Below are 27,514 nucleotides of genomic sequence, written 5' to 3' on the forward strand. Positions count from 1 at the left end.
CAGCCTCGAGCCGGGTTTGGTGGTTTCCTCTGGCGGCCTCGCTGGCTGCTGCTGTGGCGCGCGTGTGGGGAGAAGATGGACGCCTTTGGATAACAGGTGGCGGCGCACCATGTTTGCCGTTTCTGCGGATCCAAAAAAAAATTAACGTAAAACTCCACATGCATAAATTATAGAAATCTTTTACTCACTCCATCCCAAAATACTAGTCGTCCTAGAAATTCTAAGACAAATTAATAAGAATGTAAAATTACCATGTTTGCCTCTATATATTATCCATATTTGGCACTAATTAATTCTTACATGCACATATACTTTCTAAATAGAGTAGGGTGACTTATTTTTTGGGACAAATTTTTAATCCTAGGATGACTAGTATTTTGGGACGGAGGGAGTACATAACAGATGCCGTAGATTGAAATTTCTATAGCTTGCACGGAGAGATTGATTTACACCTGATACATTGCCTAAATAAAATCTGATTACAAAATTTTTTACATAAATGAGATGTAAATCACGAGACGAATCTAATGAATCTATTTAATCCATAATTTTGCAACAGTGATGCTACCATAAACATTCGCTAATTATAAATTAACTAGGTTCATTAGATTCATCTCGCGATTTATAACACATTCATGTAAAAAATTTTATAAATAGATTTTATTTAATACTCTGAAATAGCAAGATTCTTTTTTCAAAAAAATTAACCCAAAGGAACTAAACACGGCCTGCTCTCCTCTTTCTACGTTTCTTATTTTTTTTATTTTTTTGGCCAGACTCTTTTAGAATTTTTATATCTAGAACAACTGGCTTAAACCTAGGATAGCATTGGACAAAATAAACTCTATTCTAAATTTTAGGGTTACTAGGCAAATATGCCGGTGTGTTGGTACCAACAAAATTGGTACAAATATTGCATATGTATAGTTGCATGTGCGTTAATTTGTAGGGCTCTACGTGATCCATGGAGACCTGGTCCGATTCACATATGGGGCGGACTGAGACTCCCATGTTAATGACACAAGGAGGACCAAACAAAAAATTTAGGTGAAAATGTTACATTCTTTAGAAATAGATATAGATTGGAAGAGGAATTAGTGTCACATCTAAAAGAGAGAGTATGTGTAAAGTGCATTTGTTTGTAACCTGAATTCATGTGGTTGTACTGAGGCTAATCCCAGTGCAAAGTTTTAATACACGATTACTAAGAGTGACACATCATAAAAAGACTTTTGAAACTATAGATGAAATAGGGCCTCCTAATACATAGTTTCATTTCACGATTTTATAAGCAAGTCATTGCATTCAATTATTATGAATGTGATTGGGTGAAATCAGATGAGATGAAATCTCTAGCCCCCAATGCTAGTTTCATCAAATTTCCTAGTTTTGAAAACAATGTAACCCGTTTCATCTAGATGAAACCCATTTCTTCTCGCTCTTCATAAATTTCTTGCCATGTCATCATTTTTACCTATGTGGCATCTCATTTATTGTGCATAAATTTCTATGAAACTTGCATTGGGATTAGAATCTAGCAAAGACAATTGTTATCTTGTTCTCAATCTGGTGAATTTTGTTTTTAGTAATTTTTTTAGAATTAATGTTATATTATTAAAAGCTACATGGATAATTCTTGAAGACTGGTGGAGTTTGATCCCATCTAATAATCTTTTCATCCTCACAGCATCATAAATGGTTATTCAACTGTAGTCAAAATAATACATGTTTTTTAACTTCAATAGTTTAAATTATATAACACATGTAATTTTGAAAACATAAAAATGGAACACCTGGGCACCTAGGATATTTCTGGTGCAGTTATATATCATGCTTGCGATAAAAATACTGCTTATCCGCTGCTTATCGCCTGAAACGCACCGCCGCGAGCCAGCAGAGCACTTGACCGGCCCATCAGCGGATCCACACGACCACACCCCCACTTGCCATTGTATTTTCTGAGTACACCCGTTCCTTTGCTTTCGCTTCCTCGATGCATGCATATATATACAAAATCAGTGACATCATCCCATATGTAAGTGATTTTAAAATAATAAATAAATTTTAAATTAAGTCACCACACTTATTATAACAAGCCAACTTGGATGATTTTTTATAAGTATTTGTTTATTGCAAGATTTTTATCGAGCTGTAGCATTTTGACTATCACAAACAAAAGGTCGGATATCGTTCTTCTGATTGCATAAGTCTGCATCGATGAATAATTTACTATATGAATGAACAAATAATTTAGCATGTTGAATAAATTAGTCTAAAAAGTTAACAAAATAGCTCCACAAGTGAAAACATTGTTATACACCAAGAATAAATACATCCATATAGCGAATAAATTGTTATTACATGCTAACAGTTTATTCAAGAAGAAAAATTAACATAACAAATAAATTAGTTTACAAAAGGTGAACAAAATAGTTTCACACACGAACAAATATTTCTTCATTGAGAACATACATGTTCACATTACGAACAAATTGTTCCTATAGATGAACAAAACATGCACACAGGATGATCAAACTTGTATAAAAAGAAAAGAGGTAGGTGATGACATGTGGGGGCCATACGTAAGTGAGTGAGGGAAAAGGTTGGCATGTTATCAGGTGGGTCCCATATGGCACACTAGCAAAAACCACTTCCTAGACTGCTTGGAATTATTTTAGGACTTTTAGAGTTAGGGGTCATAGTTATCTCGTTTTTGACTTATAGCAAACTCAGCGTTGTGGTGTGTGTGTGGAGGGGGGGGGGAGTTGGGGGGACTTTACTTAAAAGTAAAACATAAAATAAAAAGAGAAGGACAATGAAGTTAGTACCACCAAGTTAAAAGAAGATGATAAGAAATGAAAAAATTGAATTGCCAAAAGGGAAAAGAGAATAATAAGAAGAATAGGAAAATAAAATAAAAATTTGTTACCAAAGGCAAATGATAAGAAAGAAGAAGAAGTAAATAAATAAACAAGAAACAATAAAGGTGAGAATTATCGAGAAAAAGTGATAGAAAATAAAAGACATGTCATGACATGAAAATATTATAAAACAAAAGTTACAAGAAAAGAAAGAAAACATAACAGAAGAGGAAAATAAAAGCAATAAAAAAAGAAAAACCTCAGTTGGGCCGCTACTCATAATTCACCTGGGCTAGTCGACTCGCACATGGGCACCTAAATGTGAGAGGAGGGTGAATACGTGTCCGTCTTTCGACACGCCACGTGTTGATCCACATCTTAGAGGCACTTAATCAACATAATCCATCTAAAACGACCGCAAATCCGGTAGTCCCGGTACGTGTTATCCATATATCCAGGATTAAGCACACATACCGTTATACAAGCACGTACATTGCCGATGATCCACAAAGAGCAGTTTTACACAGTTAATATTACAAGTTCGATATAGGTGGGTTCAAACTAACTCCCATTACAAGCCTTGAGCTCACGGAAGCCATATTAAACAGAAACTTAGAGTTTATTGAATTTACATGCTCTCACGGAGTTTGGTTACGATAAAAACATACTTAAGATGACAGTGTCTTGCTCAGGAACACCACCACGACCGCCACGACCTACTCCCCCCCCCCCCCCCGCGCATCTGGATCAGCGGGGTAGAAGTGGGCGAACACCACTTCTGGCTCACCTGTCACTAATTTTAAAAAGCAACCTAAGTACAAAAGGTAGTTGCAAGACTTACGCGATTAAAATAATCAAGGATCATGCAAAGGCTCAAATTAAATCTTTAAGGTTAAGTAATTATTGCATAGCAAAAGCTCTCTAAACTTATCACCTAGCAAGATTAATTATTCTTGCCCAAACCCCAAAAGTTTTAGTTGATTAAGAGCATAATATACGAATGACCATAAAGATGGCAAGAACCACCCCAACATATTCGAAACTCTCTACGAGGAATTCGACAAACCAAGAGCTTGCTCATAACCGAGAGCGCAGCAATTCAAATTGATTAAAACCTTGCAAGTATGTACTACTTTACCCACACGACACAAGGACCATGCAGCTCACCCAACCGGCCAAGTTGGATAAGGGGGTGCTCGTGTCAACCGTATCCAACGAGGCTCAATCGTTGAGGGTACGCCCAGCTTATGCGGAGAGTAACCTAGGTCCACCGGGGACACTCCTAAGCCTCTCTGCATAGCCCCTTGGCCACGCATATGGGACCAGGCCTAAACAATCAAGTCAAAGAAGGTAATTTGCTCATTCGTACTATTATTTGGATATGTGGTAGCACGGAAAGGTGCTCAAAGTCGATGGCATCCACGGACAGTCCTTAAACGATCCAAGCGGACTATGCCCATGTGACATCATTCTCTAGGTACTACCATTCCGCTCGAATCTCGGTGCTGCTACCAAAAACACCCCAACGAACCAGTGCAAACAAGGATTATCGGTAAGTGTGACACTCCAAGACATTTCTTCTAACAAGCGATATAAGTATTTGTAAGGATCACCGGGGTGTCCGACCCTAGAGGGGGAGGGGGTGAATAGGGTCGCTAATCGCTTTTTAACCTAGGGCTCAAAATACTTGCATAAGATAAACCTAACATGTCCTACACATACTAGTTATGACTAAGGTTTATCTATGCTACTCTCTACTTACCCCTAAAAGACTTGCAACCTAGCCAATCCTAATCAAACCAACTAGGAAAGTAAAGGTACACAAGATAGAGTAAATGCGGAAACGTAATAAGGTAAGTAAAGAGATAAGTGCAAGAGGGATACAAACTCCCGAGTAGACACGGTCATGTAACGTGGATCGGCACAAACGCCTACGTCCACGGGACACCGAGGCTCTTCCGATCACCGTCTTGCACTACACCACCAAGGCGTTGCCGGCAAGTAAAGGCGAGTGCCCACAAGACACCGAGTCTCGTGCACCGCCACCGTCTCTCTCGGTCACCCGGCCAAAATCCACTACGGAGCTTCTCCACCAAGGAGGGGGTCTCCTCTTCCCCCGCACAAAGTGTCGTTGCCACTCCACACCAAGATGCTTGCTGCAAGAACTAAGCCTAAACAAGCACTAAGCACTCTCACAAGTGTGCTTAAGCCTATATGATATACAATGAAGCACTATGGTGGTTGGAGATGATCTTTGGCTCTTGTATACTTCCTTGGTCTCCAGCACTCTCAAATGAGCCGTGGGGTGGCATATATATAGCCCACGCACCCCAAACTAGCCGTTGGAAAAAGGCTGACAAAAAGTGCTATCACCGGTTAAACTGATGCTCCCATTTTTGTCATCACCGGTTTAACCGGTGAGTGCATTTTCCAACTAGCCGTTAGACTTCAACGGCTACCCCAATCGACCGACGTAATCAACCGATGCAGCGTCGGTTTAACCGGTGAGTGTAGTTGCTGAAAAACTAACTCTCTGGACAACTGCACCGACGTTCACCAATATCTAATCGTCGGTTTAACCGGTGTATAGAATTTCCTCTGTCTTCATCTGTCAATGCACCGACGTATGCAATTTCTTTAGCGTCGGTTCAATCGGTGTAAAACCCTAGCCCGGTGTACTCCAAGTCAATGCACCGACGAGTGTAAAACACCCAACGCGGAACCCCCGTAGGGGCGGCCCTTCGGGCCTAGCTACGCCTATCTTCTCTTTGTCATCACTTGAACCTAAAAGCCTGAGAATGGTCATCTTAACAATCATATTAGTCCAAGTGTTGTGTGTGTCATCAATCGCCAAAACATTATATTGAAATATGGCATGAGAGGCCATTTTCGCTACAGTATTCTAAGCAGGGCTAAGCATCTAGTCAAGTTAAGTAGTTCATTGGCTGACAAGTGGCAAGGACATGAATAGCAATTCAAGGAAGGGTAATGCAATAGAGTAGGTACCAAAACGTAATATATACGAACTATACATATATATAGCCCAACAATACCCAAGTGAGATAGCTAAACTATATCAGATTAGATAGGTGCAAGGAATATCCTTAGCTGCTTGCCTTGGATAACTTCGGGCTCGACCACGAACGGGACTCCGGGCTCTGGCTCAACGGACTCGGCGGGCTCCACGGGTTCGATCTCCGACGGTTCGGTCACTATAATGCATGAATGCGATGCAAGAATTAAGAAATAAACTTTCACAGCAAGCATAAATCATGGAAAAATTGAGCAAGTAGAGAACATTACAAAGAACTCATGAACATTGGATTTACATGAAAAGCATTTTCCTATAATTAATCATAAATACATTAATTTTCAGCTATTCAAAAAACAATAAATCAGAAAATGAATGCAAACTTAACGAAATAAATCCAAGAAAATTATCATAGAAATTAGGCATCAACACAAGGCGAAAAAATTGGTTTTGCCATTTTATCACTTTCCAATAAAAAATTCTACCCTAAATCATTTCTAGACAGAGCATAAAAAACCACACCAAAACTTTAACAAACAGCAAGAAAACATATGAGCAAGTCACACCATTGGAAACTATACTTCACAAGGAGTCTAACAAAATTTAGTTTAGAATTTTTAGAGTAATATACAAATAAATAAGCATTTTAACCACTTTTGCAAGATAAAACTATAGATAAACCTACAGCAAGGTAACATGCAACATCATATTTTTCCTGAGTAGATCTAAGCTAGAGTAATCCAACAAAACAAGTTTCACATTTTTCTGAGCTCTACACAAATTTCTATGGATTTTGCAAATTCGCTGCTAAACTAGACATGCTTGAAAACGCTAGGTATACATAGATCCGGCCACACCAGCCAGGCCAGAGGCCGACAGGTGGGACCAATGGGCAGGCGCCGCACCCAAGGCAGCGGCGCGGTGCAAGGCGGCGCTGGCGAGGCGGGGCCGGAGCGGGGCAGGAGCGCGCGCACGGCGTGTCCCAGGGGGCGGCGATGCTCACCGGCGGCAGCACAGGTGGAGGACGGTGACGAAGTGGCGGTGCGGCGGACAAAGGCGGCGCCGGTGTCGAAGCTCCGTCGAGAGCTCTGTACGGCGAGGGAAGGGGCCGGGTGAGGAGGAGAATCGAGCAAGGAGAAGGAGGAGACGCTCCCCAAGCGAGGAATCGAGGGGAGGTTCACCGGAGACAACGAATCGAGGACGGCAGTGGAGCTCCTCACGGTGGCGTCAATGGAGGTTGGCTGGTGCGGGGTCGCTTCCGATCGGGGTTGGGCTCAATCGAGTCCGGTGAGGGGTGGGGAAGACAGAGGGTGAGGTGAGGAGGCCGTGGGCGTGTGGAATCGAGGAGCGGTGGCCGAGGTTGGTCGGGGCGTTGGCAGCGGGGCAGCTCTGCTCTGCTCGTGCATGAGGAAGAAGAGGAGATGAAGGGGAACGCGGCAGCAGGAGGGATAAGTCCGGCGACGACGGCTATGGATAAGGACACGCACGCGGCACGACATCCGAGGATGGCCGACACGTGGAACGAGGTTGGACGCCGACGAAGCCGACATGCGGCGTGCCGCGATGCGCGCCACGGCGAGCACAGCGCGCTCAGCACAGGGGTCGTGACAACTCTCCCCCCCCTAAGAAAATCTCGTCCCGAGATTTAGATAGACAAGAGGGGAAGTATAAAACTCGGACTAGGTTGAGGCCATATTCACCTAGACAGGGTAAAAATATAAGAGATGATGCACAAAGGCAGGGAAGAGGTGACGATGAGACATTCCTAGGGCTTGCTTGATGGTGACTGTGTCCACATATATAATATCGAGAACGATGAACTTCATCAAGAAAGTGGGGTGTGGTAGAAAGAAATCTTACTCATCGGAAAAGAATTCCGAGTATTCTTGACGTAATTGATCTTAACGCTCCCAAGTGGCTTCATCTTCGGAGTGATTGCTCCATTGAACCTTTACAAACTTCACCATGCTACGCTTCACTTTTCTTTCGTCACGACCAAGAATGGCAATTGGGTGTTCTTCGTAGGTAAGACCCGGTTGAAGTTCAAGTGACTCAAGGTCAATGGCGTCGGTTGGAACACGAAGACATTTCTTTAACTGGGAGATATGAAAGACATTGTGCACTGCGGAGAGTGATTGAGGAAGTTCCAATTGATAAGCCACTGCTCCAACTCTCTTAATGATCCAAAAAGGTCCCACATAGCGTGGCACTAGCTTTCCTCTTACTTGAAAATGACGAGTGCCCTTAAAGGGAGAAACCTTAAGATAGACATAATCACCAACTTTGAGGTGGAGTTCTCGGCGACGACTATCAGCATAAGTCTTTTGACGAGATTGAGCAATGCGAAGATTCTCACAGATGATCTTGACTTGATCCTCGGCATCTTTTACCAAATCCGGGCCAAAGAAAGGCCTTTCTCCAGATTCGGACCAATTGATCCGAGTTCTACACCGTCTTCCATAGAGAGCTTCAAAAGGAGATATTTTGATACGTGCTTGGTAACTATTGTTGTAGGAAAACTCTACGAATGGTAAGCAAGTAACCCATTTCTTCTCATATATGAGAGCACAGGCTCGTAGCATGTCTTCTAAGATTTGATTGACTCTCTTAACTTGACCATCGGTTTGAGGATGATAAGCAGTACTATAGGTGAGATCAGTTCCCATCGCTTCATGAAGACTTCTCCAAAAGTGAGCAACAAATTGAGGATCGTGATCAGAGAAAATTTTCTTAGGGACACCATGCAGACAGACGCAAGTAAGGTATAACTCCGCATATTGCTTGTCATGATAAGTAGTCTTGACTGGAAGAAAATGAGCCGAATTTGTCAAATGATCCACGATTACCCATATAGAATCATATCCTTGAGAAGACCTGGGTAACCTAGTAATCAAATCCATTCCAACTTCTTCCCACTTCCACGATGGAATAGGTAAGGGCTGAAGGGTACCGGCCGGTCTGAGATGTTCGGCTTTAACTCTTTGGCAAACATCGCACTCGGCGACATATCGAGCGATTTCTCGCTTCATGCGAGTCCACCAAAACTTTTGCTTGAGATCTTGATACATTTTGGTACTGCCCGGATGAATGGAGAATTGAGAACTATGGGCTTCATCAAGGATAATTCGCCTGAGGTTATGATCCTTAGGCACCACAATACGCTATCCAAAGAATAGAACTCCTTCATTATCAGTAGAGAAGCATCGAGCTTTGCACTCCTTCAGTAATTCCCGAATTCAGGCCATACCTTTATTCTTCTTTTGGGTATCCTTAATTTGATCATAAAGATCAGATTTGACCGTGAGAGTGGCAAGATAGCCCTCTTTGACTATGGAAATTCCAAGTTTTCGAAGGTCATCACAAAGAGTATGCACAGGAGGAGCTATGGTCAAGCAGTTGCATTGAGCCTTCGGGCTTAGTGTATCGGTGATGACATTCGCCTTACCGGGATGATAGTGCACTTTAATGTCATAATCCTTGATTAGTTCAAGCCATCGATGTTGCCTCATGTTGAGATCAGATTGAGTGAAAATGTATTTGAGACTCTTGTGATCGGTGTAGATATTGCAACGATTGCCAAGCAGATAGTGACGCCATATCTTTAGAGCATGGACAACGGCCGCAAGCTCTAAATCATGGGTAGAATAATTTTCTTCATATCGCTTGAGTTGATGAGAAGCATAGGCCACTACTCGGCCTTCTTGCATAAGAACACAGCCAAGACCGATGCGAGAAGCATCGCAATAAACATCAAAGCAGTTGGAAATATTTGGCTGAGCAAGAATGGGAGCGGTAGTGAGACGATCCTTAAGGGTTTGAAAGACTTCTTCACAGGCTGGGGACCACTCAAACTTGACCCCATTCTTCAGTAACTCGGTCATAGGCTTCGCAATTTTAGAAAAGCTCTTTATGAACCGGCGGTAATATCCCGCAAGTCTAAGAAAACTCCAGATCTCTTGGACATTCTGAGGTTGCTTCCAATCAAAAACATCTTGCGCCTTACTAGGATCTACAGCAATACCATCCTTGGAGAGGATATGACCAAGAAAAGATACTTCTTCAAGCCAAAACTCACATTTGCTAAACTTGGCATAAAGACGATGTTCTCTAAGTTTTTGAAGGACGGTATGAATGTGACAAGCATGATCTTCTTGGGTCTTGGAATAAATGAGAATATCATCAATAAAGATTATCACAAAGACATCAAGTTCCTCCATGAAGATGCTATTCATCAGATACATGAAATAAGCCGGTGCATTGGTGAGGCCGAAGGACATAACAGTGAATTCATAGAGACCATATCTAGTAGAGAAAGCCATTTTTAGAATATCTTCTTTCCGGATTTTGATTTGATGATAACCTAACCTTAAATCAATCTTGGAGAAACAACGAGCTCCCAAGAGTTGATCAAATAAGATATCAATTCGAGATAAATGATATTTGTTCTTGACAGTAACCTCATTCAACGGACGATAATCAACACACATCCGCAAACTATCATCTTTCTTCTTTACAAAGAGAGCCGGACATCCCCAAGGAGAGGAGCTCGGACGAATGAAACCTTTATCCAACAAGACCTTGAGTTGTTCCTTCAACTCCCTTAGCTCATTAGGAGGCATTCGATAAGGCTGTTTAGAGATAGGAGTTGTTCCAGGCTGGAGCTCTATTACAAATTCAACCTCACGATCAGGAGGCATACCTGGTAATTCTTCTGGAAAGACATCTGGATACTCACACACCACGGGAATATCTTCCAACGCAGTGGCTTTGGTACTTGTCAAAGCATACAAATGAGATTCCATCTTGGAAAGAGAGAGGAGAACTCTACTCCCCGAAGGGTGCAAAAGATCGATGGTGCGGGACCCACATTTGATAACTCCATCATGCTTACCCAACCAATTCATCCCAAGAATCACATCTAACCCCATCTTGTCTAGGATGAGAAGATTAGCACGAAAAGTAGCCCCCTCAATAAGAATTGGAACCCTATCCACAAAGTTTCTAGAGATGATCTCTCCACCCGGTGATTCTATATGGTATGGCTCTTGTAGGTTTTGTATCTCAAGTCTACTATGCAGCATAAATTTCTTGTTGATGAATGAAAGAGTTGCCCCGGAATAAAAAAGAACAACTACAGGGTAGCAATTGATTCGGAACATACCCATGAGTATTTCAACATCCTCTGGAACTTCTTCAGCGGTGGTGTAATTGAGACGGCCTCGTTTAGGAGCTTGTTGTGGCTTGACTTCCTGACACAGTGTTTGAGGCAGGGGATTATTGGGCCTAGGTGCATTGAAGGCACCGCCACGCCTCGGAGAGGGGCAATTCTTAGAGATGTGGCCTACGCCACCACAATTGTAGCACGTACCTTTTGCGGCAACACCTGGGTTGTTCCAATAGGCATTGGCCGGCCTAGGAGGTTGTCCTTGAAGAGGTTGAGGGTGGCACATAATCCACATTGGACGTGGAGCTTGAGCACCCGACGCCCGAGGTGGAGGAGGAGGTGGAGGCCCCAGACGTGGACGTGAGGAGCTACCGCCTGCCGAGGTAGGAGCGGGGCGCTTGTTCTTTGCCTCAAGATTCTTCATCTTATGCTCGGCTCTGATGGCAATATTTACCAAGTCATTGAAATCCGCAAACTTAGTAGTAGAAAGCTTATCTTGTAACTCTTCGGAGAGCCCGTCATACAGGCGTTCTTGCTTCTTGGTATCAGTGGCCACTTCTTCAGGTGCATATTGGGAGAGGGTATTGAAAGCATTGACATAGGCCATCACATCACGATTTCCTTGAGTAAGATTCAGAAATTCCTTCTTCTTGATATCCATTATGCCCTTGGGGATATGGATGGAGCGAAAAGCTGTGCGGAACTCCTCCCATGTGAAGTGGTGGTTTGCAGGATGAGAGGCCTTAAAATTCCGCCACCAAGCCCCAGGAGCATCATGAAGTTGATGAGTAGCAAAGAGAACCTTTTCATGTGGCTCACATTCAATAAGAGCGAGCTTCTCTTCAATGAGATTGAGCCAGAATTCTGTATCAAGGGGATCCTTGGAGCCACGAAAGATGGGAGGGTTGGTACGGCAGAATTCCCCAAACCTGTTAACTTGAGGCTCAGCTCTTGTACCATGATTGCCGGCATTGCCCATCTGATTGACTAGGTGCGCCAGAAGTTCAGTTTGTCGAAGCCAGAACATCCGCGAGGGTTGGGTGAACGGGAGGGTCAGGAAGGGAAATATCGTTGTTGCGGTTGTTATTGCCACCCGAACCATTAGCACCATCCCTATCAGTTTCCGAACGCAACAACATCCTGTCAGTAAACAAAACGGTTAGCGGTCAAGAATAAAAGATAGAGAGGGATACTCAAAGGAAGGGTGGACAGACAATGTGTAGATAAAAAATCTAACACACGATCAACACAGGAGTAGCATTTCTAAGAGAAAAGACAGATTTGGTCCACTAAGATTAACAAGACCCAACAAGGCAAGATCTTGACAACAACACATTAGATTGACTCAGTACAAATTTGGAGACCAGAAAAGAGAGTATGCATGCATGCAAGGTATGAATGCAACATGACATCTCCTCACATCGTGAGCACGCCTTAACGTTCTAGCACTCATTCACGACCGAAACATCCGCATTGCCCAGCAGCGCTGCAACCCTCCTACTAGCACTTAGGACAATGGGTGATTCTCACCTTCTCGACCCCGGGAAATGGCTCAAAAGGTTTCCAACAGGTGAAAGGGTTTTCCTACGCGCCCGCTACCCATGCAGACAAGAGAGGTTAAGCATATCTTAATTAAACAACTGAAGCAATAAGGGAGAATTAGCTCTAAGACGAAGGAAGAAAGTTAGCATTTTACCTTAAGTTCAAATTTTTAACAAAAGTAAATCTTAGTGCAAGTAATTAAAATTTATTTTACTCTCACCCCACTAAGCAAATTTTAGGTTCACTTTATGTAACCTCAGCTCTGATACCCGTTGTGAGAACCGCCCAATTTGCACTCGGTTTAAGTGAAAATTATTGATTAATCCATTAAGAGGAGGGTGAACATGTGTCCGTCTCTCGACACGCCACGTGTTGATCCACATCTTAGAGGCACTTAATCAACACAATTCACCTAAAACGACCGCAAATACGGTAGTCCCGGTACGTGTTTGCCACATGTCTATGATTAAGCACACGTACCGTTATACAAGCACGTACATTGCCGATGATCCACAAAGAGCAGTTTTACACAGTTAATATTACAAGTTCGATATAGGTGGGTTCAAACTAACTCTCATTACAAGCCTTGGGCTCACGAAAGCCATATTAAACAGAAACTTAGAGTTTATTGAATTTACATGCTCTCACGGAGTTCGGTTACGATAAAAACATACTTAAGATGACGGTGTCTTGCTCAGGGACACCACCACGACCGCCACGACCTACTTCTCCCCCGCATCTTGATCAGCAGGGTAGAAGTGGCTGAACACCACTTCTGGCTCACCTGTCACTAGGTTTAGAAAGCAACCTGAGTACAAAAGATAGTCGCAAGACTTACACGATTAAAATAATCAAGGATCATGCAAAGGCTCAAATTAAAGCTTTAAGGTTAAGTAATTATTGCATAGCAAAAGCTCTCTAAACTTATCAACTAGCAAGATTAATTATTCTTGCCCAAACCCTAAAAGTTTTAGTTGATTAAGAGCATAATATACGAATGACCATAAAGATGGCAAGAACCACTTCAACATATTCGAAACTCTCTACGAGGAATTCGACGAACCAAGAGCTTGCTTATAACCGAGAGCGCGGCAATTCGAATTGATTAAAACCTTACAAGGGTGTACTACTTTATCCACACGACACAAGGACCATACAGCTCACCCAACTGGCCAAGTTGGATAAGAGGGTGCTCGTGTCAACTGTTCCCAATGAGGCTCAATCATTGAGGGTACGCCCAGCTTGCGCGGAGAGTAACCTAGGTCCACCGGAGACACCCCTAAGCCTCTCTGCATAGCCCCTTAGCCATGCATCTGGGACCGGGCCTCAACAATCAAGTCAATGAAGATAATTGGCTCATCCGTACCATTATTTGGATATGTGGTAGCACAGAAAGATGCTCAAAGTCGATGGCATCCACGGACGGTCCTTAAACGCTCCAAGCGGACTATGCCCATGTGACATCATTCTCTAGGCCCTACCATTCCGCTCAAATCTCGGTGCTACTACCAAAAACACCCCAACGAACCAGTGCAAACAAGGATTATCAGTAAGTGTGACACTCCAAGACATTTTTTCTAACAAGCGATATAAGTATTCTAAGTAGGGCTAAGCATCTAGTCAAGTTAAGTAGTTCATTGGCTGACAAGTGGCAAGGACATGGATAGCAATTCAAGGAAGGGTAATGCAAGAGAGTAGGTACCAAAATGCAATATATACGCACTATACATATATATAGCCCAACAATACCCAAGTGAGATTGCTAAACTATATCAGATTAGATAGGTGCAAGGAATATGCTTAGCTGCTTGCCTTGGTCAACTTCGGGCTCGACCACGAACGGGACTCCGGGCTCTGGCTCAACGGACTCGGCGGGCTCCACGGGTTCGATCTCCGATGGTTCGGTCACTATATTGCATGAATGCGATGCAAGAATTAAGAAATAAACTTTCACAGCAAGCATAAATCATGGAACAAATTGAGCAAGTAGAGAACATTACAAAGAACTCATGAAAATTGTATTTGCAGGAAAAACATTTTCTTATAATTAATCATAAATACATTAAGTTTCAGCTATTCAAAACAAAATAAATCAGAAAAGGAATGCAAACTTAACTAAATAAATCCAAGAAAATTATCACTGAAACTAGGCATGAACACAAGGCGAACAAAATTGGTTTTGCCATTTTATCACTTTCCAGCAAAAAGTTCTACCCTAAACAATTTCTAGATAGAGCATACAATACCACATCAAAACTTTAACAAACAGCAAGAAAACATATGAGAAAGTCACAGCATTGGAAACTATACTTCACAAGGAGTCTAACAAAATTTAGTTTGGAATTTTTAGAGCAACATACAAGTAAATAAGTATTTTAACCACTTTTGCAAGATAAAACTATAGATAAATCTACAGCAAGGTAACATGCAACACCATATTTTTTCCTGAGCAGATCTAAGCTAGAGGAATCCAAAAAAATAAGTTTCACATTTTTCTGAGATATACACGAATTTCTATGAATTTTGCAAATTCGCTGCTAAACTAGACATGCTTGAAAACGCTAGGTGCACACGGATCCGGCCACACCAGCCAGGCTAGAGGCCGACAGGTGGGCCCCACGGGCAGGCGCCCCACCCAGCCCGGGTCAATTCAAGGCCGGGCGCACGTCACGCGTGGCGGCGGCGGCGGCGCGGCACAAGGCGGCGCTGGCGAGGCGGGGCCAGAGCGGGGCAGGGGCGCGCGCACGGCGTGTCCCAGGGGGCGGCGAGGCTCACCGGCGGCAGCACATGTGGAGGACGGCGACGAAGTGGCGGTGCGGCGGAGAAAGTCGGCTCTGGCAACGAAGCTCCGCCGAGAGCTCTGCACGGCGAGGGAAGGGGCCGGGTGAGGAGGAGAATCGAGCGAGGAGAAGGAGACGCTCCCCAAGCGAGGAATCGAGGGGAGGTTCACCGGAGACGACGAATCGAGGCCGGTAGCGGAGCTCCTCGCGGCGGCGTCAATGGAGGTCGGCCGGTGCGGAGTCGATTCCGGTCGGGGTTGGGCTCAATCGAGTCCGGTGAGGGGCGGGGAAGACAGAGGGCGAGGTGAGGAGGCCGTGGGCGCGCGGAATCAAGGAGCGGCGGCCGAGGTTGGTCGGGGCGCCGGCGGCGGGGCAGCTCTGCTCGGCTCGTGCGCAAGGAAGAAGAGGAGAAGAAGGGTAACACGGCAGCGGGAAGGATAAGGCCGGCGACAACGGCTGCGGATAAGGACGCGCGCGCGGCACGACACCCGAGGATGGCCGACGCGTGGAACGAGGTTGGACGCCGGCGAAGCCGACATGCGGCATGCTGCAATGCGCGCCACGGCGAGCACAGCGCGCTCAGCACAGGGTCGTGACACTAGACTCGCACATGTAGCTACACAAACTGCATTATCTCACACCCCTCAAAAAAAAAGAACTGCATTATCTCACTTGCAATGGTCCTATTAGGTTAAACATACAATTCATATCCCCCCTGGCCCAAAATGATCCATGCCCCCACAAAGAAAGGCTTCAGGCGACAGAAGACTAGTTCCTAACACAGACTATATATAATCTCTGGTTTTTTCTGGCCTAAGTTTTACCCTACTGCACCGCAGCGGGGAGGTGGACCGTCTGGACGGCGGCGGGGATAAGCAAAAGCTCCAGAACACGACCGATGCTTTTTTGGCTTGAGGTAGAAGAAGATGGATAGCCTTTGGATGCTGATCCAACGGTGAAAAAAAACTGAGTGTAGGAGACTGCAAAAAAATGCTGGAGTGTGATATAGATAACCCCAATTAAATGGATTAGAAAAACAATATCAGGAAGCAAAAGCACAGGATTGGAGGTGCTGACCTCTGTCCAAGGTTCCCGTTGATTTTTCGAGCTGGTCTCCATCTGATGCTGAGCAAGCCATCAAATCAAATCGATCCAATTCCATATTTGCTTCTTATGCATGGCTACGGCTGTGAGTGCTCGTCTTGGACAATAGCTGTACCAAGTTCGGCCAACGGTAGTAACTACGAGTAGTAAACAAACTCAAGTCAAAATTATGTAGACAGCTCAAAGCTCCATTGATCAAAATTCCAAAATAGTAGCTGCACGTGTGCTGTTTGCTAGCAGTAAAAATAGTACTAGCGCATGTTATTTGATTTTTTTTTAAGATTACAGTACAACTCACATACTCATAACGTACGCACACAACACCTCTGAAGTAGGTACATAAACCCTATCTCTATGAGTATCTTCGAAGACTGAACTGAAAAATCTTCGAAATTGATGAAGTCACCACAAACACCTTATTATTGATGAGAACGTCGCCTACCACTAAAAACAGAATGATGTTAAATTCTAAAATATTTGCTCCCACGGGAAGTTGAAACCAGAATCTGAGATGCTATCGAGCCTCTTATAACCACTATACTAATCAATTTGTAAGTCCATTGTAACATGAACCATGGGATATCTTTATTCGAGGGTCCGTTTGGGACGATTTCGGCTTCACCTGTTTTGCGTAAATCGAGGTAATGTATTGTGAAACTGTCGGGTTAAAACGAACTAGAAGCGGGCTGAATCTAGTTTTTTTTCTTCTTCACCGGCTCTGGCTTCACTACTGATGCCGTTTTGAAGAGTCTTTCCAAACAACCCTCTAGTATGGTATATAGTTGTGTCGAAGTCTTTCCGTTCCGTCGCTGTTTTTCTTGCCTCTAATTTGTGGAATTCCAGCTTTAGAGTGGTGACCTCTTCCACCTGTTGTCTGCACTCACCGACCAGTGAAGAAATGTTTGCTCTCGCCAACCAGAATGGTTGACCATCTGGGTTATTTGGAAAGAAGGAGCTGACTACTTTGTTATCCGTAAGAAATCTGAAATCTGTTCCACCCTATACAAATTCTGACATGCATACAATTCAAAGGTCAAACTTGCTAGTAGATAATACTAGAACATAAGAAAGGTACACGGTCATCTGGTAATGCTGCGAAGCTTCCTTTAAACGCAAAACAACAGGAGATGCTTGGGATCTTGACTGATAAACGCAAAACAATTGCATTCATAGTCATGAGCTGAACTGAACACACACCTGGCATTGATTTTTGCCGCACCTGCAGAATCGTAAGAATGCGTCTGGGACTTTCATTTTGACAGGTTCAGGCTTCAATGATTTTTCAGCCAACATATTTAGGGCGCTCAGTCTGATGGTGCAAAGCTTTTCAAGCACAGGCACGCAGCGCATTCAGGCAACGCCAGCCATGGCAGCTCCTCTCACGTTGCCGTTTCCCCTCCTCGTCATTGTCCTCGCCACGGCCGTTTCCGGCTCGGCGGCGGCGGCGGTATCATTCCCTAGAGAAGCCCTCCCGACCAAGTCCGGCTACCTCCCAATCCCGCCGGCGAACGCTTCTCTCTACTTCGCCTTCTACGAGGCCACCCACCCGCTGACCCCGCCGGCCTCCACGCCGCTTCTCGTCTGGCTCGAGGGCGGCCCCGGCTCCCCCTCCTTGGCCAGCAACTTCTTCCAGATCGGCCCCTACACCTTCGCCGCCGGCCGCAGCAACAGCTCCGCCCCCCTGTCGCCCAACCCCTTCGCGTGGAACCGCCGCTTCGGGCTCCTCTTCGTCGACAGCCCGCTCGGCACCGGCTACAGCGCGGCGCCGTCCCCCTCCGCCATCCCCACGAACCAGTCCGTCGTCGCCGAGCACCTCCTCGCCGCGCTCCAGTCCTTCTTCGCCGCCCAGCCGGCGGAGTTCCGCGCTCGCCCGCTCTTCCTCACCGGCGAGAGCTACGCCGGCAAGACCATCCCCGCGGCGGGGTCGCTCATACTGGCCACCAACCCCGAGCTGCCGGAGCAGCGGAGGATCAACCTGCGGGGCGTGGCCATCGGCAACGGCCTGGTCCACCCCGTGGCGCAGGTGGCCACGCACGCCGACGCCGCCTACTTCATGGGGCTCATCGGCGCGAGGCAGAGGCGCGAGGCCGAGGCGATGCAGGCGGAGGCGGCGGCGCTGATCCGCGCGGGGCGGTGGCGCGAGGCGTCCGACGCGCGGGCGCGGCTGCTGTCGTGGCTGCGGAACGCCACGGGGCTCGCGTCGCTGTTCGACGTGGCGGTCGACACGCCGCTGGGGGCCGTGGCCGCCGGCGCCGCGGAGCTCTTCAACGACCCCGAGGTGAGGGCGGCGCTGGGCGCCCGGGCCGGGGGCGCGCCGTGGCAGCTGGTCAGCACGGCGGTGGAAGCGGCGTTCCGCGACGACGTGATGAAGAGCGCCAAGGCGGACGTGGAGGCGCTGCTCGGGGCGTCCACGCGCGTCCTCCTCTACGAGGGGATCCGCGACGTGCAGGACGGGCCGGTGGCCGCCGAGGCGTGGCTGCGGGAGCTGGAGTGGGACGGGCTGCCGGCGTTCCAGGACGCCGACCGCGCCGTGTGGCGGACGAGCGGCGGCGGCGGCGGCGGCGGCGGGCGGGGGAGGCTCGCCGGGTACGTGCAGAGGTACGGCGCGCTCGTGCACGTGGCGGTGTACGGGGCCGGACACCTGGTGCCGGCGGCGCAGGGGCGCGCGGCGCAGGAGATGATCGAGGACTGGGTGTTCGACAAGGGCCTGTTCGGCAGCGGCGCGGCGGCGTAAGACAATACAATGCGGCCCGTGTCTTCGTGGTGCCAGTACGCGGGCACGCCTTGGATTCGAGACTCATATATGGCAATAATTTTACCTGAGAGGGATATAGAGGATTTAGGCAGTAATATACTCCTGCAGAGCTACTATGATTGTGATTAGCAAACTGACAGAACTTAGATGATAATAGTGCTTTTAATATTATTTTCTTACATGTTTCTGTGCCTCCTATAATTGATCAGTGACTCTATAATTCCTTTATGAGCTTGTGAATGTAATTGTAAATTGAATTCATCTAAAATACAGGTTTAGTAAATTAGGTAATAAAAAATAAACTATCATAATCACACGACATAATATATATCGGAGCGCATATATACCTTATTGCTAAATAAGTGAGCTTAATTCATAATTTGATCTAACAAAAAGTACGGTAATATTTATTATAGACAGGTTTGTGTATGATTCATTATCTATGAAATAAAGCTAATAATTGGTTAAATACTGGCAATTCATTGTCTGCACGACAGGACGAGCCATAAGCAATCACAGATGATAAGAAATGGAATCAGGTTTGAAGAGCCGTGTTTCCCAGATTATTTGCTAACTTCAGTATCACACTAAATAATGCCCGAGTATGCAATTGACAAGCAAGCGATTATTATCAAAGTGTGCAGACGCTCTCGCGGACTGCTGGCTAGTGGAGTTCGCTCCCAGCCAGGAGACCCGGGTTCGAGCCCTGCTCCCTTCTAAGTGAAATGCGGGGAAGCGGTCTGCCTCTTCGTCTCGTTTTTTTTTTGTACATCTTCTGAATAACTTGGCGAAAGATAAAGCCAACCAGCCGAAAATTCAGCTTCAATGGCTCAATCTAATTGCACCCATTTTTCGCTATCATTTGCATCTCACCAGAATTCAGACAGTAACTATCTACAGCTCGTCATGGGATTTCGCCTTATCCGGGGTAGCAGCAGGCTCCTGGTGCTCGAGCAGATAGCGAGCAGCCAACGCTGCATGAGCAGCCGCGCCATAGGGGAGGGCATCCTCGTTGATGGTGAAATAGGGGGAATGATGGGGCGCCTGCAGTCCACGGGTCTCGTTGTACATTCCCACAAAGTAGTAGTAGGTGGAGGGGATCGCATCAGCGTAGAAGGCGAAGTCCTCAGCACCCATCAGCGGCTGCCTGTCCCTCACATTCTTGGAGCCAACCATCTCACTAGCCACATTCACGAAGAAATCGTGGAGTTTGGGGCTGTTGCTGGTTGGGGGGAAGAAAGGGCGGTCCTTGGTTTGGAAGTCCACAGTAGCACTGCACCGCTGCACGGATGCTTGAGAGACAATGACCTGGGACATGAAAGAAAGAGAGTAGCTGAGGATCCTCTGCAGGACAATCCACATGAAATTTTCTTGAAGTAAACTTTTCAAGAACTCTTTTGAGGAGAATAGCGGGGAATTTGGACAAAAGAGATGTCTGTCCAAGAGTCCCGACCACTATGACCCAGACACTTCCATCTGAGTGCACTTAAAACATTATTAAGGTGAAAGGTACAAGCCTACAGCTGTAATTTTCATTAAAATTAAAAGTAAAATATGAAAGGAAAAAATCTATCATGCATGCTCAAACAGCAAATTACATGTGGGCCTGTATCCATGTATTAAGCTTATTCATGAGAGAATAAGCATCACGAACTGCTCTTTGTGCTCAAATTGGAAGTAGTACAGTCTAGTAAAGATGGAGAATAAGGGCATGCGCCAAATTTTGGATGTGCACCAGCTTATTTATCATATCCTTGGTTTTAGCATATATATATTTAAACTAGGTAACAGCCCAGAAGATGAGGTGCCAATTGCAAGTACCGACTACTCTACAGCTATTGATAAAATGTGCAAATTCATCTATTTATAATAATTATTGTTGTTAATTATAGTGACTGGCTGTCTTAACAGCAAGTTCAAGCAGCCATTAATTTAACACAAGTCTTGAGTACTTTTTGTTTCTATAAGAGAGCCTGAGTTGCACAAAATAATTAAGAAATTGACCATTAAAGGAATAATACAAAGTTCCAATGTAACTAATGTTGCTACCTCTTCAATTCGCTGCTTCAATTGATTAAAACTATCCTTCAAAAAGGCTCGGAAGGTGCCACCAATTGTTACTGAATCTGGGATAACATTGAAGGCACCACCTCCTTGAAATTTTCCAACTGTTACAACCTGCAGAACAAAGGATGACCCAAAGGAAACAATTAGATGTTGGAGTGTAAATAATGATAACTTGCCAAAGGTTCGACATAGAGGAAGCGCTATAGTCAGTGCACTGAACAAACCGATTGGGTCCTGGGAGTAACATATTGAATAAACAATTTTCATAGTTCTTGTGATGAAAAACCATTTTTGCATATGGAACTACAAGTCCCCCCTATTGAACAACTTATAAGTGTGTAAAACTTAAGTCTTGAATATTATTCAGTAATTTGGATTCAGAACAATCTGTGCTGCCTAGTTCTAATAAGTAACAGGCAAATTCGGGCTGGCCTCCTAGGTTGTTTCAATGCAAGGTGCAGGATAAAAAGTTCAACACAAACTTGAGTAATTTTAAATATATCTCCCAAATACATCTCGAAATCATTTTATAAAATTTGTTCTATTCTTATTCTGTAATTTAGACCAACAGAACAGTACATCATGTAACTTCTACGGAAGGTGGCTATATCAAGCATATAGATGATACAGAGAGGATCATAAAAAACATGCTTCTTGCTTGGAAATTTATGGCATACAACAACAAATTAAGTTGGTGAAGTCTACGATGGTACCTGTGAATCCAAGGGATCGGCTTCCCGAGAAACAAGCTGCTGAAGGCTCACAATAACATTTGAGGCAGCCAATATCGGATCAATAGTGTGATGAGGAAGTGCAGCATGCCCTCCCTTTCCACTTATTACAGCCTCAAAGAATCCACTCCCAGCCATAATAGGCCCTGGTCTGGATGCCAGTACACCAATAGGCACAGAGTCAGCTACATGAAGCCCAAAAATGGCTTCTATGTTTTCCACAGCTCCAGCTTCTATCATTTTCTGGGCCCCACCACCACCTTCCTCAGCTGGTTGGAAAACAAGGACAACTGTGCCCTGCAGTAATCAACAAGACATTCATAACCATTGAAAATGTTTCTAGGTGATTAGAATTCAATAATTACAAGTCAATTCATATAACTGATATGGAGGCAACTGAACTAAGTGATTCAAGGAGAATGGCCAATGTGGACTACCAGGATAAGTTGTGTGCTGTCTAAATATAATTACTCAAATCAACAATTGGCCGACTAATTTGCATGCGTTCTTTCTCTACAAAGAGCTACATAAGCAATTGACAGAAATTTCCAACAGACAATTAAAGAAACGAAGAATAGATCAATAAAAAGGCAGAGAGGCAATATACTGCATTTCACAGATTTAAAACCTGAGATAGAAAATGAATAACTTTAAAAGACTAAAAGAAGCTACCTCTTACAGAATACACCCAATTTAAAATATGCAAAATATAAGCAAGCTACCAGTAGATAGAACATAGAAAGCTCTGAGGTCGTAGGGATCGAGTTAAAAAAACTAGGATTTGGTAATAACTATCAGAGAAATGAATTTCACAGCAATTTTTATTTCAGAAAAAAATGCCAGAAAACCAGAGTCTGCATTTGTATCATTTGCCCAAATCTCCAAAAGGATTGAAAACATGTAGCTTAATGCAACGAAAGTAGCAAAAGGATCACTACAAACAAGTGTTAAGAATTGTCTATAGGTTTTCTCAAGGCTATCCTCTTGTCATTAATTAACAAACTATTCAAGTGTTAAAGATCTTTGATAGGTTTCCTGAAGGGTTCCCTTATCATTTACAACCATACAGAACAGGTGCTAGGTAAATCATGAATCAATATATGCAACCCAAAAAAATACTATATAGCCAAATAGATATCTGCCTCTGGCTGTCTATTGAAATGAAGGATTGGACATCCAACTGTTGGCAAACCTCAATACCTCAACCATTAATGATTTATCCATATTTAAATTCAAAACTGAGACATCTCACTCAAGTTTGAAAATATCAACTATTTCATAAATTGTCATTGCACAATCAGAAACTCGCAATTTCGTGTTGCTCTAACCAACCTTCAACTCATCACGATGCTCTTGAAGAATCTTGGCAGATCCCAAGAGCATAGCAACATGAGCATCATGTCCACATCCATGCATTTTCCCAGGAACTTTGCTCTTGTGCTCCCATTCCACGCTTTCCTGTAAAACAATACATGAATTTTAACTGATGGACAGATACAAACCAATGGTACCTCATTTTGGGCAAATGAAGAGCAATAAATATCTGAAAGTTGATACTATGCAAGGTTTAGAAGTTAGGGATTGGTAAATTGAGAAGCAGCTCTCCGCATATGAAATAGTAGTCAATTCGATTGTATGAATTATGGACCTATTATACCAGAAAATAATATATGTATTGATCCAGTTCAAGAAACACATAACAATTATGCAATCCAATCGACGTATTTGTCTCATCACTAATCACCACGTGCAACGTGATTGAAGACTCACTTGACTGTCACATATGCATATAGGCAGCCAAAGCCCTTTTTTTCTGTGTTCCTAATCAGGAGGGACAGCTAGGGAACAAGTTAGGAGTAGGTTAGCACCTGTTCCTCACTTTTGTTACCAGGATGTTTGCCATGAACTATACATGGAAACTTGATACTTCCCTAGGCCAGTTCCATATCACACGTGCTGGCCTAGATGACCCTGAGGCCTTACTTTGTATTGCTCTGCCAGAAATTTCAAGGAGCAAACATGTGCGTCCTTTCCACTGCAGAGGTTGCACAAACCCTGGAAGAGTAGTTGCTTTCCGGTGTACCGCATAAGTTCTTTGAATCTACTGTTTTCCTTTTCTCTTGATTCAACCCACAAAAGTCAAATTTTGGAATAGGACCTCTAAAATACAAGTATGCAGGCTGTTGTTTTATAGCTAGCAGAGACTATTAAATGGATAGCAAATTAACACCGTTAATGTATTGAACGAAATGCAGTTTCCACTTTGCAAGGGGGTCCATAAACTAAATGGGCACACTACTGAGTACAAGATAAATTTTGAGGCTTGCGACTGGAACGAATTCGATAAATAGACCAAGGAGGCAAGGAAGGCCCGCTCTATTCTTAGCAAAACCGATATCTATTTTCTTCAGTCCACAGCAAAATTAGGAAGCAGAGCAACTCAACACAGTGGAGAAGTAGCAGGCAAGAGCCAGCGCAACCGAAGGCGAAAACGAAGGCGGCGACATACCTGCAAGGGTAGCGCGTCCATATCCGCCCGCAGCGCGACGAAGGGCGGGCCGCCGGTGCCGACTGTGGCGACCACTCCGGTGACGGCGAAGGGGTGCCTGTAGGGGATCCCCATGGCCTCGAGCTCCCGGCGCACGAGCTCGCTGGTCTCGAACTCCTCGTACCCCAGCTCCGGGTTCTCGTGGATGCGCCGCCGCACCCCGACCATCCAGTCCGCGAACGCCGGCTCCTTGGCCCGCCGCAGGAGCCCCGCGGGGTCCTCCAGCGCCGCCGTCACCGCCGGGGGCCATCCCGCGGCGGCGATGACGGCGAGGGCGAGGCCCGCGAGCAGGAGGGGCGGCGGCGCGGCGGCCATGGTTTGGCTCGGTTCGGTTGCGGCGCGGTTGGTTAGTTCGCTCGCCGATGAGGCGGAGGGTCGGGGGAGAGACGGAACAGCGAGGCCCGGCTTCGCTTTTGAGGAGGCAAACACACACGAGGGCGGCGCTCCCCTGATTTTCTTTTCTTCCTCTGTTTTTTTTCCTCCTTCAATTTTTTCCAATTCCGTGCAACTGATTTTTCATCGCTCCGCTGGTGTGTGAGGCCATTTCTTCTTTTGATTACTTATTAATTACCCTTTCTGGGCAGTCTTTTGTTTCAGGACGTTTTGGTTTGGTTGATTTGATACCAGGTGTGTCATGATTCGTGAGTCATCTCAATTCTCAAATTTCAGGCTTGGGCAATGGAGCTGCTGTTTCTTGTCGTTTAGCCATTTGCGGGAAGATGGTGTCTAGCTGGGGAGAGATTGCGCTGTTGGTTATCAGTTATCATCTTTGCATAAGGAACGGCTGGCTGCGGCCGGTGGCTGGTGCTGATTTGTTATGTGAGAAAAATATTACTGATAGTTGGTGGTTGATGCTGATTCAGTATGAGATAAAAGACACTGCTGGCTGGTTGGCTGATAAGCCAACAGACCAGAGTAAGAATCGAGTAAATTTTAGTTCTGTTTCAGCTGAAATTTGACCCGCATGATACTCAACAAGAAAATCTGGGAGAATGAAAAAGACAATTTGCGGCACAACAAAAAAACTGAAAGTAAACGACGGCCACTCATCACACTTGTGTCGCTTCTTCCCACCTCTCTGTTACGCTTACGCACATCCATCCCTTCATGTGTGCTCGCTTGATCGCATTCGCATGAGATTTCGTAGACCTACGTCGTATTTTTTGGACGACTAATTGGCTGATTGAATTGTAGAATACAACAAATAGAAAGACAGTGAGGGGCCGAGATGAATTGAGAGCACAACAAAACAAACACAGACGGCTCACGAAGAGCATCGCCAACACGGAACAAAGAAATTGAGTTGAAATCAGGAGTACAATAAAAACACACAAAAACAAACGGCCCACAAACGCCATCACATAGGGGGAAAAAAGGAAGATCGAGTGGCAAGCAAAGTGAAAATTACTCAAGTGGTGGTTAGGAATTGTGTTTGGGTAATTGAATATTGGTCCAAAATGGATAGTGTAAGCCTAGTCTAGGCTCAATCTAAACAAAGCCCAACCTGAGGGGAAGCGGCCCCTCACTCATCCCTCTGATCCTCTCACTCGCAAACACTCCCATAACCCCTTATCCTATCACTTATGTGACCTTTTTTTTCGAAACGAATCACTTATGTAACCTTCGTTACACTACACGCAGGTAAGGTTGATTCATGTACATCCACTTTGGCTTGCCTCTTCATGCTTTTTTTTTTTATCGTCGCCTCTTCGTGCCTTGGCACAACGAATTGAGCAGGCTAGAGTATACCCTAGCCCCCCCTGCATTTTCATCGACCGTCATGATGGTTGTCAAGTGCTACCTCATTGATGTTATCTCCGGAATTTATGAGGTATTTGGATCCAAATGCTAATACCCAAAGTACTAAAGTATTTTCTTTAACACTAAATAATTAATTATGGATACCGCGAACAAATATTTGAACAATGGGAACAAATAATTATTTTTATAAACAAAAAAATTAAACAAACAAACCCATAATCATGTACAATGAACAAAATATTAAACATCGCGGACATTTGATGTGTAGGCTAAATAAGGGAAAATAAATATCGCGAACAAATAAGTCAACGTGTCCAAATAATTTAATCTACAAAATGGACAAATAAATTATACACCTAGAACAATTATATTGTGGACACAGAACAAAATATTGCTATCTATAAAAATATCTACATGGTCATGAAAAGACAAAATAAGAATATAAAATGAATATAGAAAAAAGAAGAAGAAACGTTACAAGAACTAAAAAGAAAAGAAAAAAGAAGTCTATCGGCGGACTCAGTAAAAAAATAAAAAAAAAAGATTAGAAACATTAACTTTATAAACGGTCAAAAACAATTCTATTAAATCTAATTATATAAAAAATAAAGATGAATAATAAAAATGATGAAAAATAGATGAACTAAAGTCTGAAGAAAGAATATCTAAACATGATTTAGGAAGGAAACAAAGCAAAGAAAAAGAAAAGAAGGAGAAAAGAAAAACAAAAATTGGCAGAAAAGGAAAAATAAAGATCTAATGAAAGAAAGAAAATACGTTCAATTGAGTATAGATAAAAAGGAAAAATAAATAAAGAAAAAGAAGCACAAATACACTTTACACGAGTGTCTAGGATCAATAAATGCACACTTTTCAACCATGTACAACAGATCAAATGACTAGAAATGGAAAAAATGATGGAAATAAATAGAAAAATAAATAAAAACATAAAGAAAAAAAGTCAGGACATGCACTGTGTTAGAGGATAATTAAAAACTAAAAAGGAATAAAGAAAGAAGTAAACCATGCGTGAGTGGCTGTCAAATCGTGGCACAAAGCGGCCGCTTCCGTTGCTGCACGCGCAGTCCATATATCAACAGAATAGACTACCTGGCCCATATATCGATTACAAACATTAGCACATGCAATTTAATTAGAAAATAAGTAATA

At 44.3% G+C, this 27,514-nt stretch overlaps 2 protein-coding genes across 2 annotated transcripts; one reads left to right on the forward strand and one right to left on the reverse strand.

Annotated features, from left to right (window-relative positions):
* The first annotated feature begins 17,658 nt into the window (after positions 1 to 17,658).
* LOC120709568 (serine carboxypeptidase-like 50) lies at positions 17,659 to 19,430 on the forward strand. The gene has a single exon (XM_039995236.1). The coding sequence runs from the start codon at positions 17,795 to 17,797 to the stop codon at positions 19,214 to 19,216; it is 1,422 nt and encodes a 473-aa protein (XP_039851170.1). The 5' UTR covers positions 17,659 to 17,794; the 3' UTR covers positions 19,217 to 19,430.
* A 327-nt stretch (positions 19,431 to 19,757) lies between these two features.
* Positions 19,758 to 25,011, reverse strand: LOC120709569 (IAA-amino acid hydrolase ILR1-like 1). Its single transcript, XM_039995237.1, has 5 exons — positions 24,545 to 25,011; positions 23,368 to 23,493; positions 22,018 to 22,332; positions 21,287 to 21,415; positions 19,758 to 20,545 (listed from the first exon to the last, which is right to left on the reverse strand). The coding sequence occupies exons 1-5, from the start codon at positions 24,896 to 24,898 to the stop codon at positions 20,132 to 20,134; spliced, it is 1,338 nt and encodes a 445-aa protein (XP_039851171.1). The 5' UTR covers positions 24,899 to 25,011; the 3' UTR covers positions 19,758 to 20,131.
* Positions 25,012 to 27,514: the final 2,503 nt, after the last annotated feature.

The sequence above is a fragment of the Panicum virgatum genome, chromosome 5K (genome assembly GCF_016808335.1).
Source record: "Panicum virgatum strain AP13 chromosome 5K, P.virgatum_v5, whole genome shotgun sequence".
Lineage (NCBI taxonomy): Eukaryota > Viridiplantae > Streptophyta > Magnoliopsida > Poales > Poaceae > Panicum > Panicum virgatum.

Excerpts from the sequence above, each read along its gene's own strand:
- LOC120709568 (XM_039995236.1), top strand. The coding sequence starts at position 17,795 with ATGGTGCAAAGCTTTTCAAGCACAGGCACGCAGCGCATTCAGGCAACG.
- LOC120709569 (XM_039995237.1), bottom strand. The coding sequence starts at position 24,898 with ATGGCCGCCGCGCCGCCGCCCCTCCTGCTCGCGGGCCTCGCCCTCGCC. Across the intron at positions 21,416-22,017 it reads CCGATCCCTTGGATTCACAG|GTTGTAACAGTTGGAAAATT; the intron begins GTACCATCGTAG and ends TTTGTTCTGCAG. Across the intron at positions 20,546-21,286 it reads TGAAGCAGCGAATTGAAGAG|GTCATTGTCTCTCAAGCATC; the intron begins GTAGCAACATTA and ends TTCATGTCCCAG.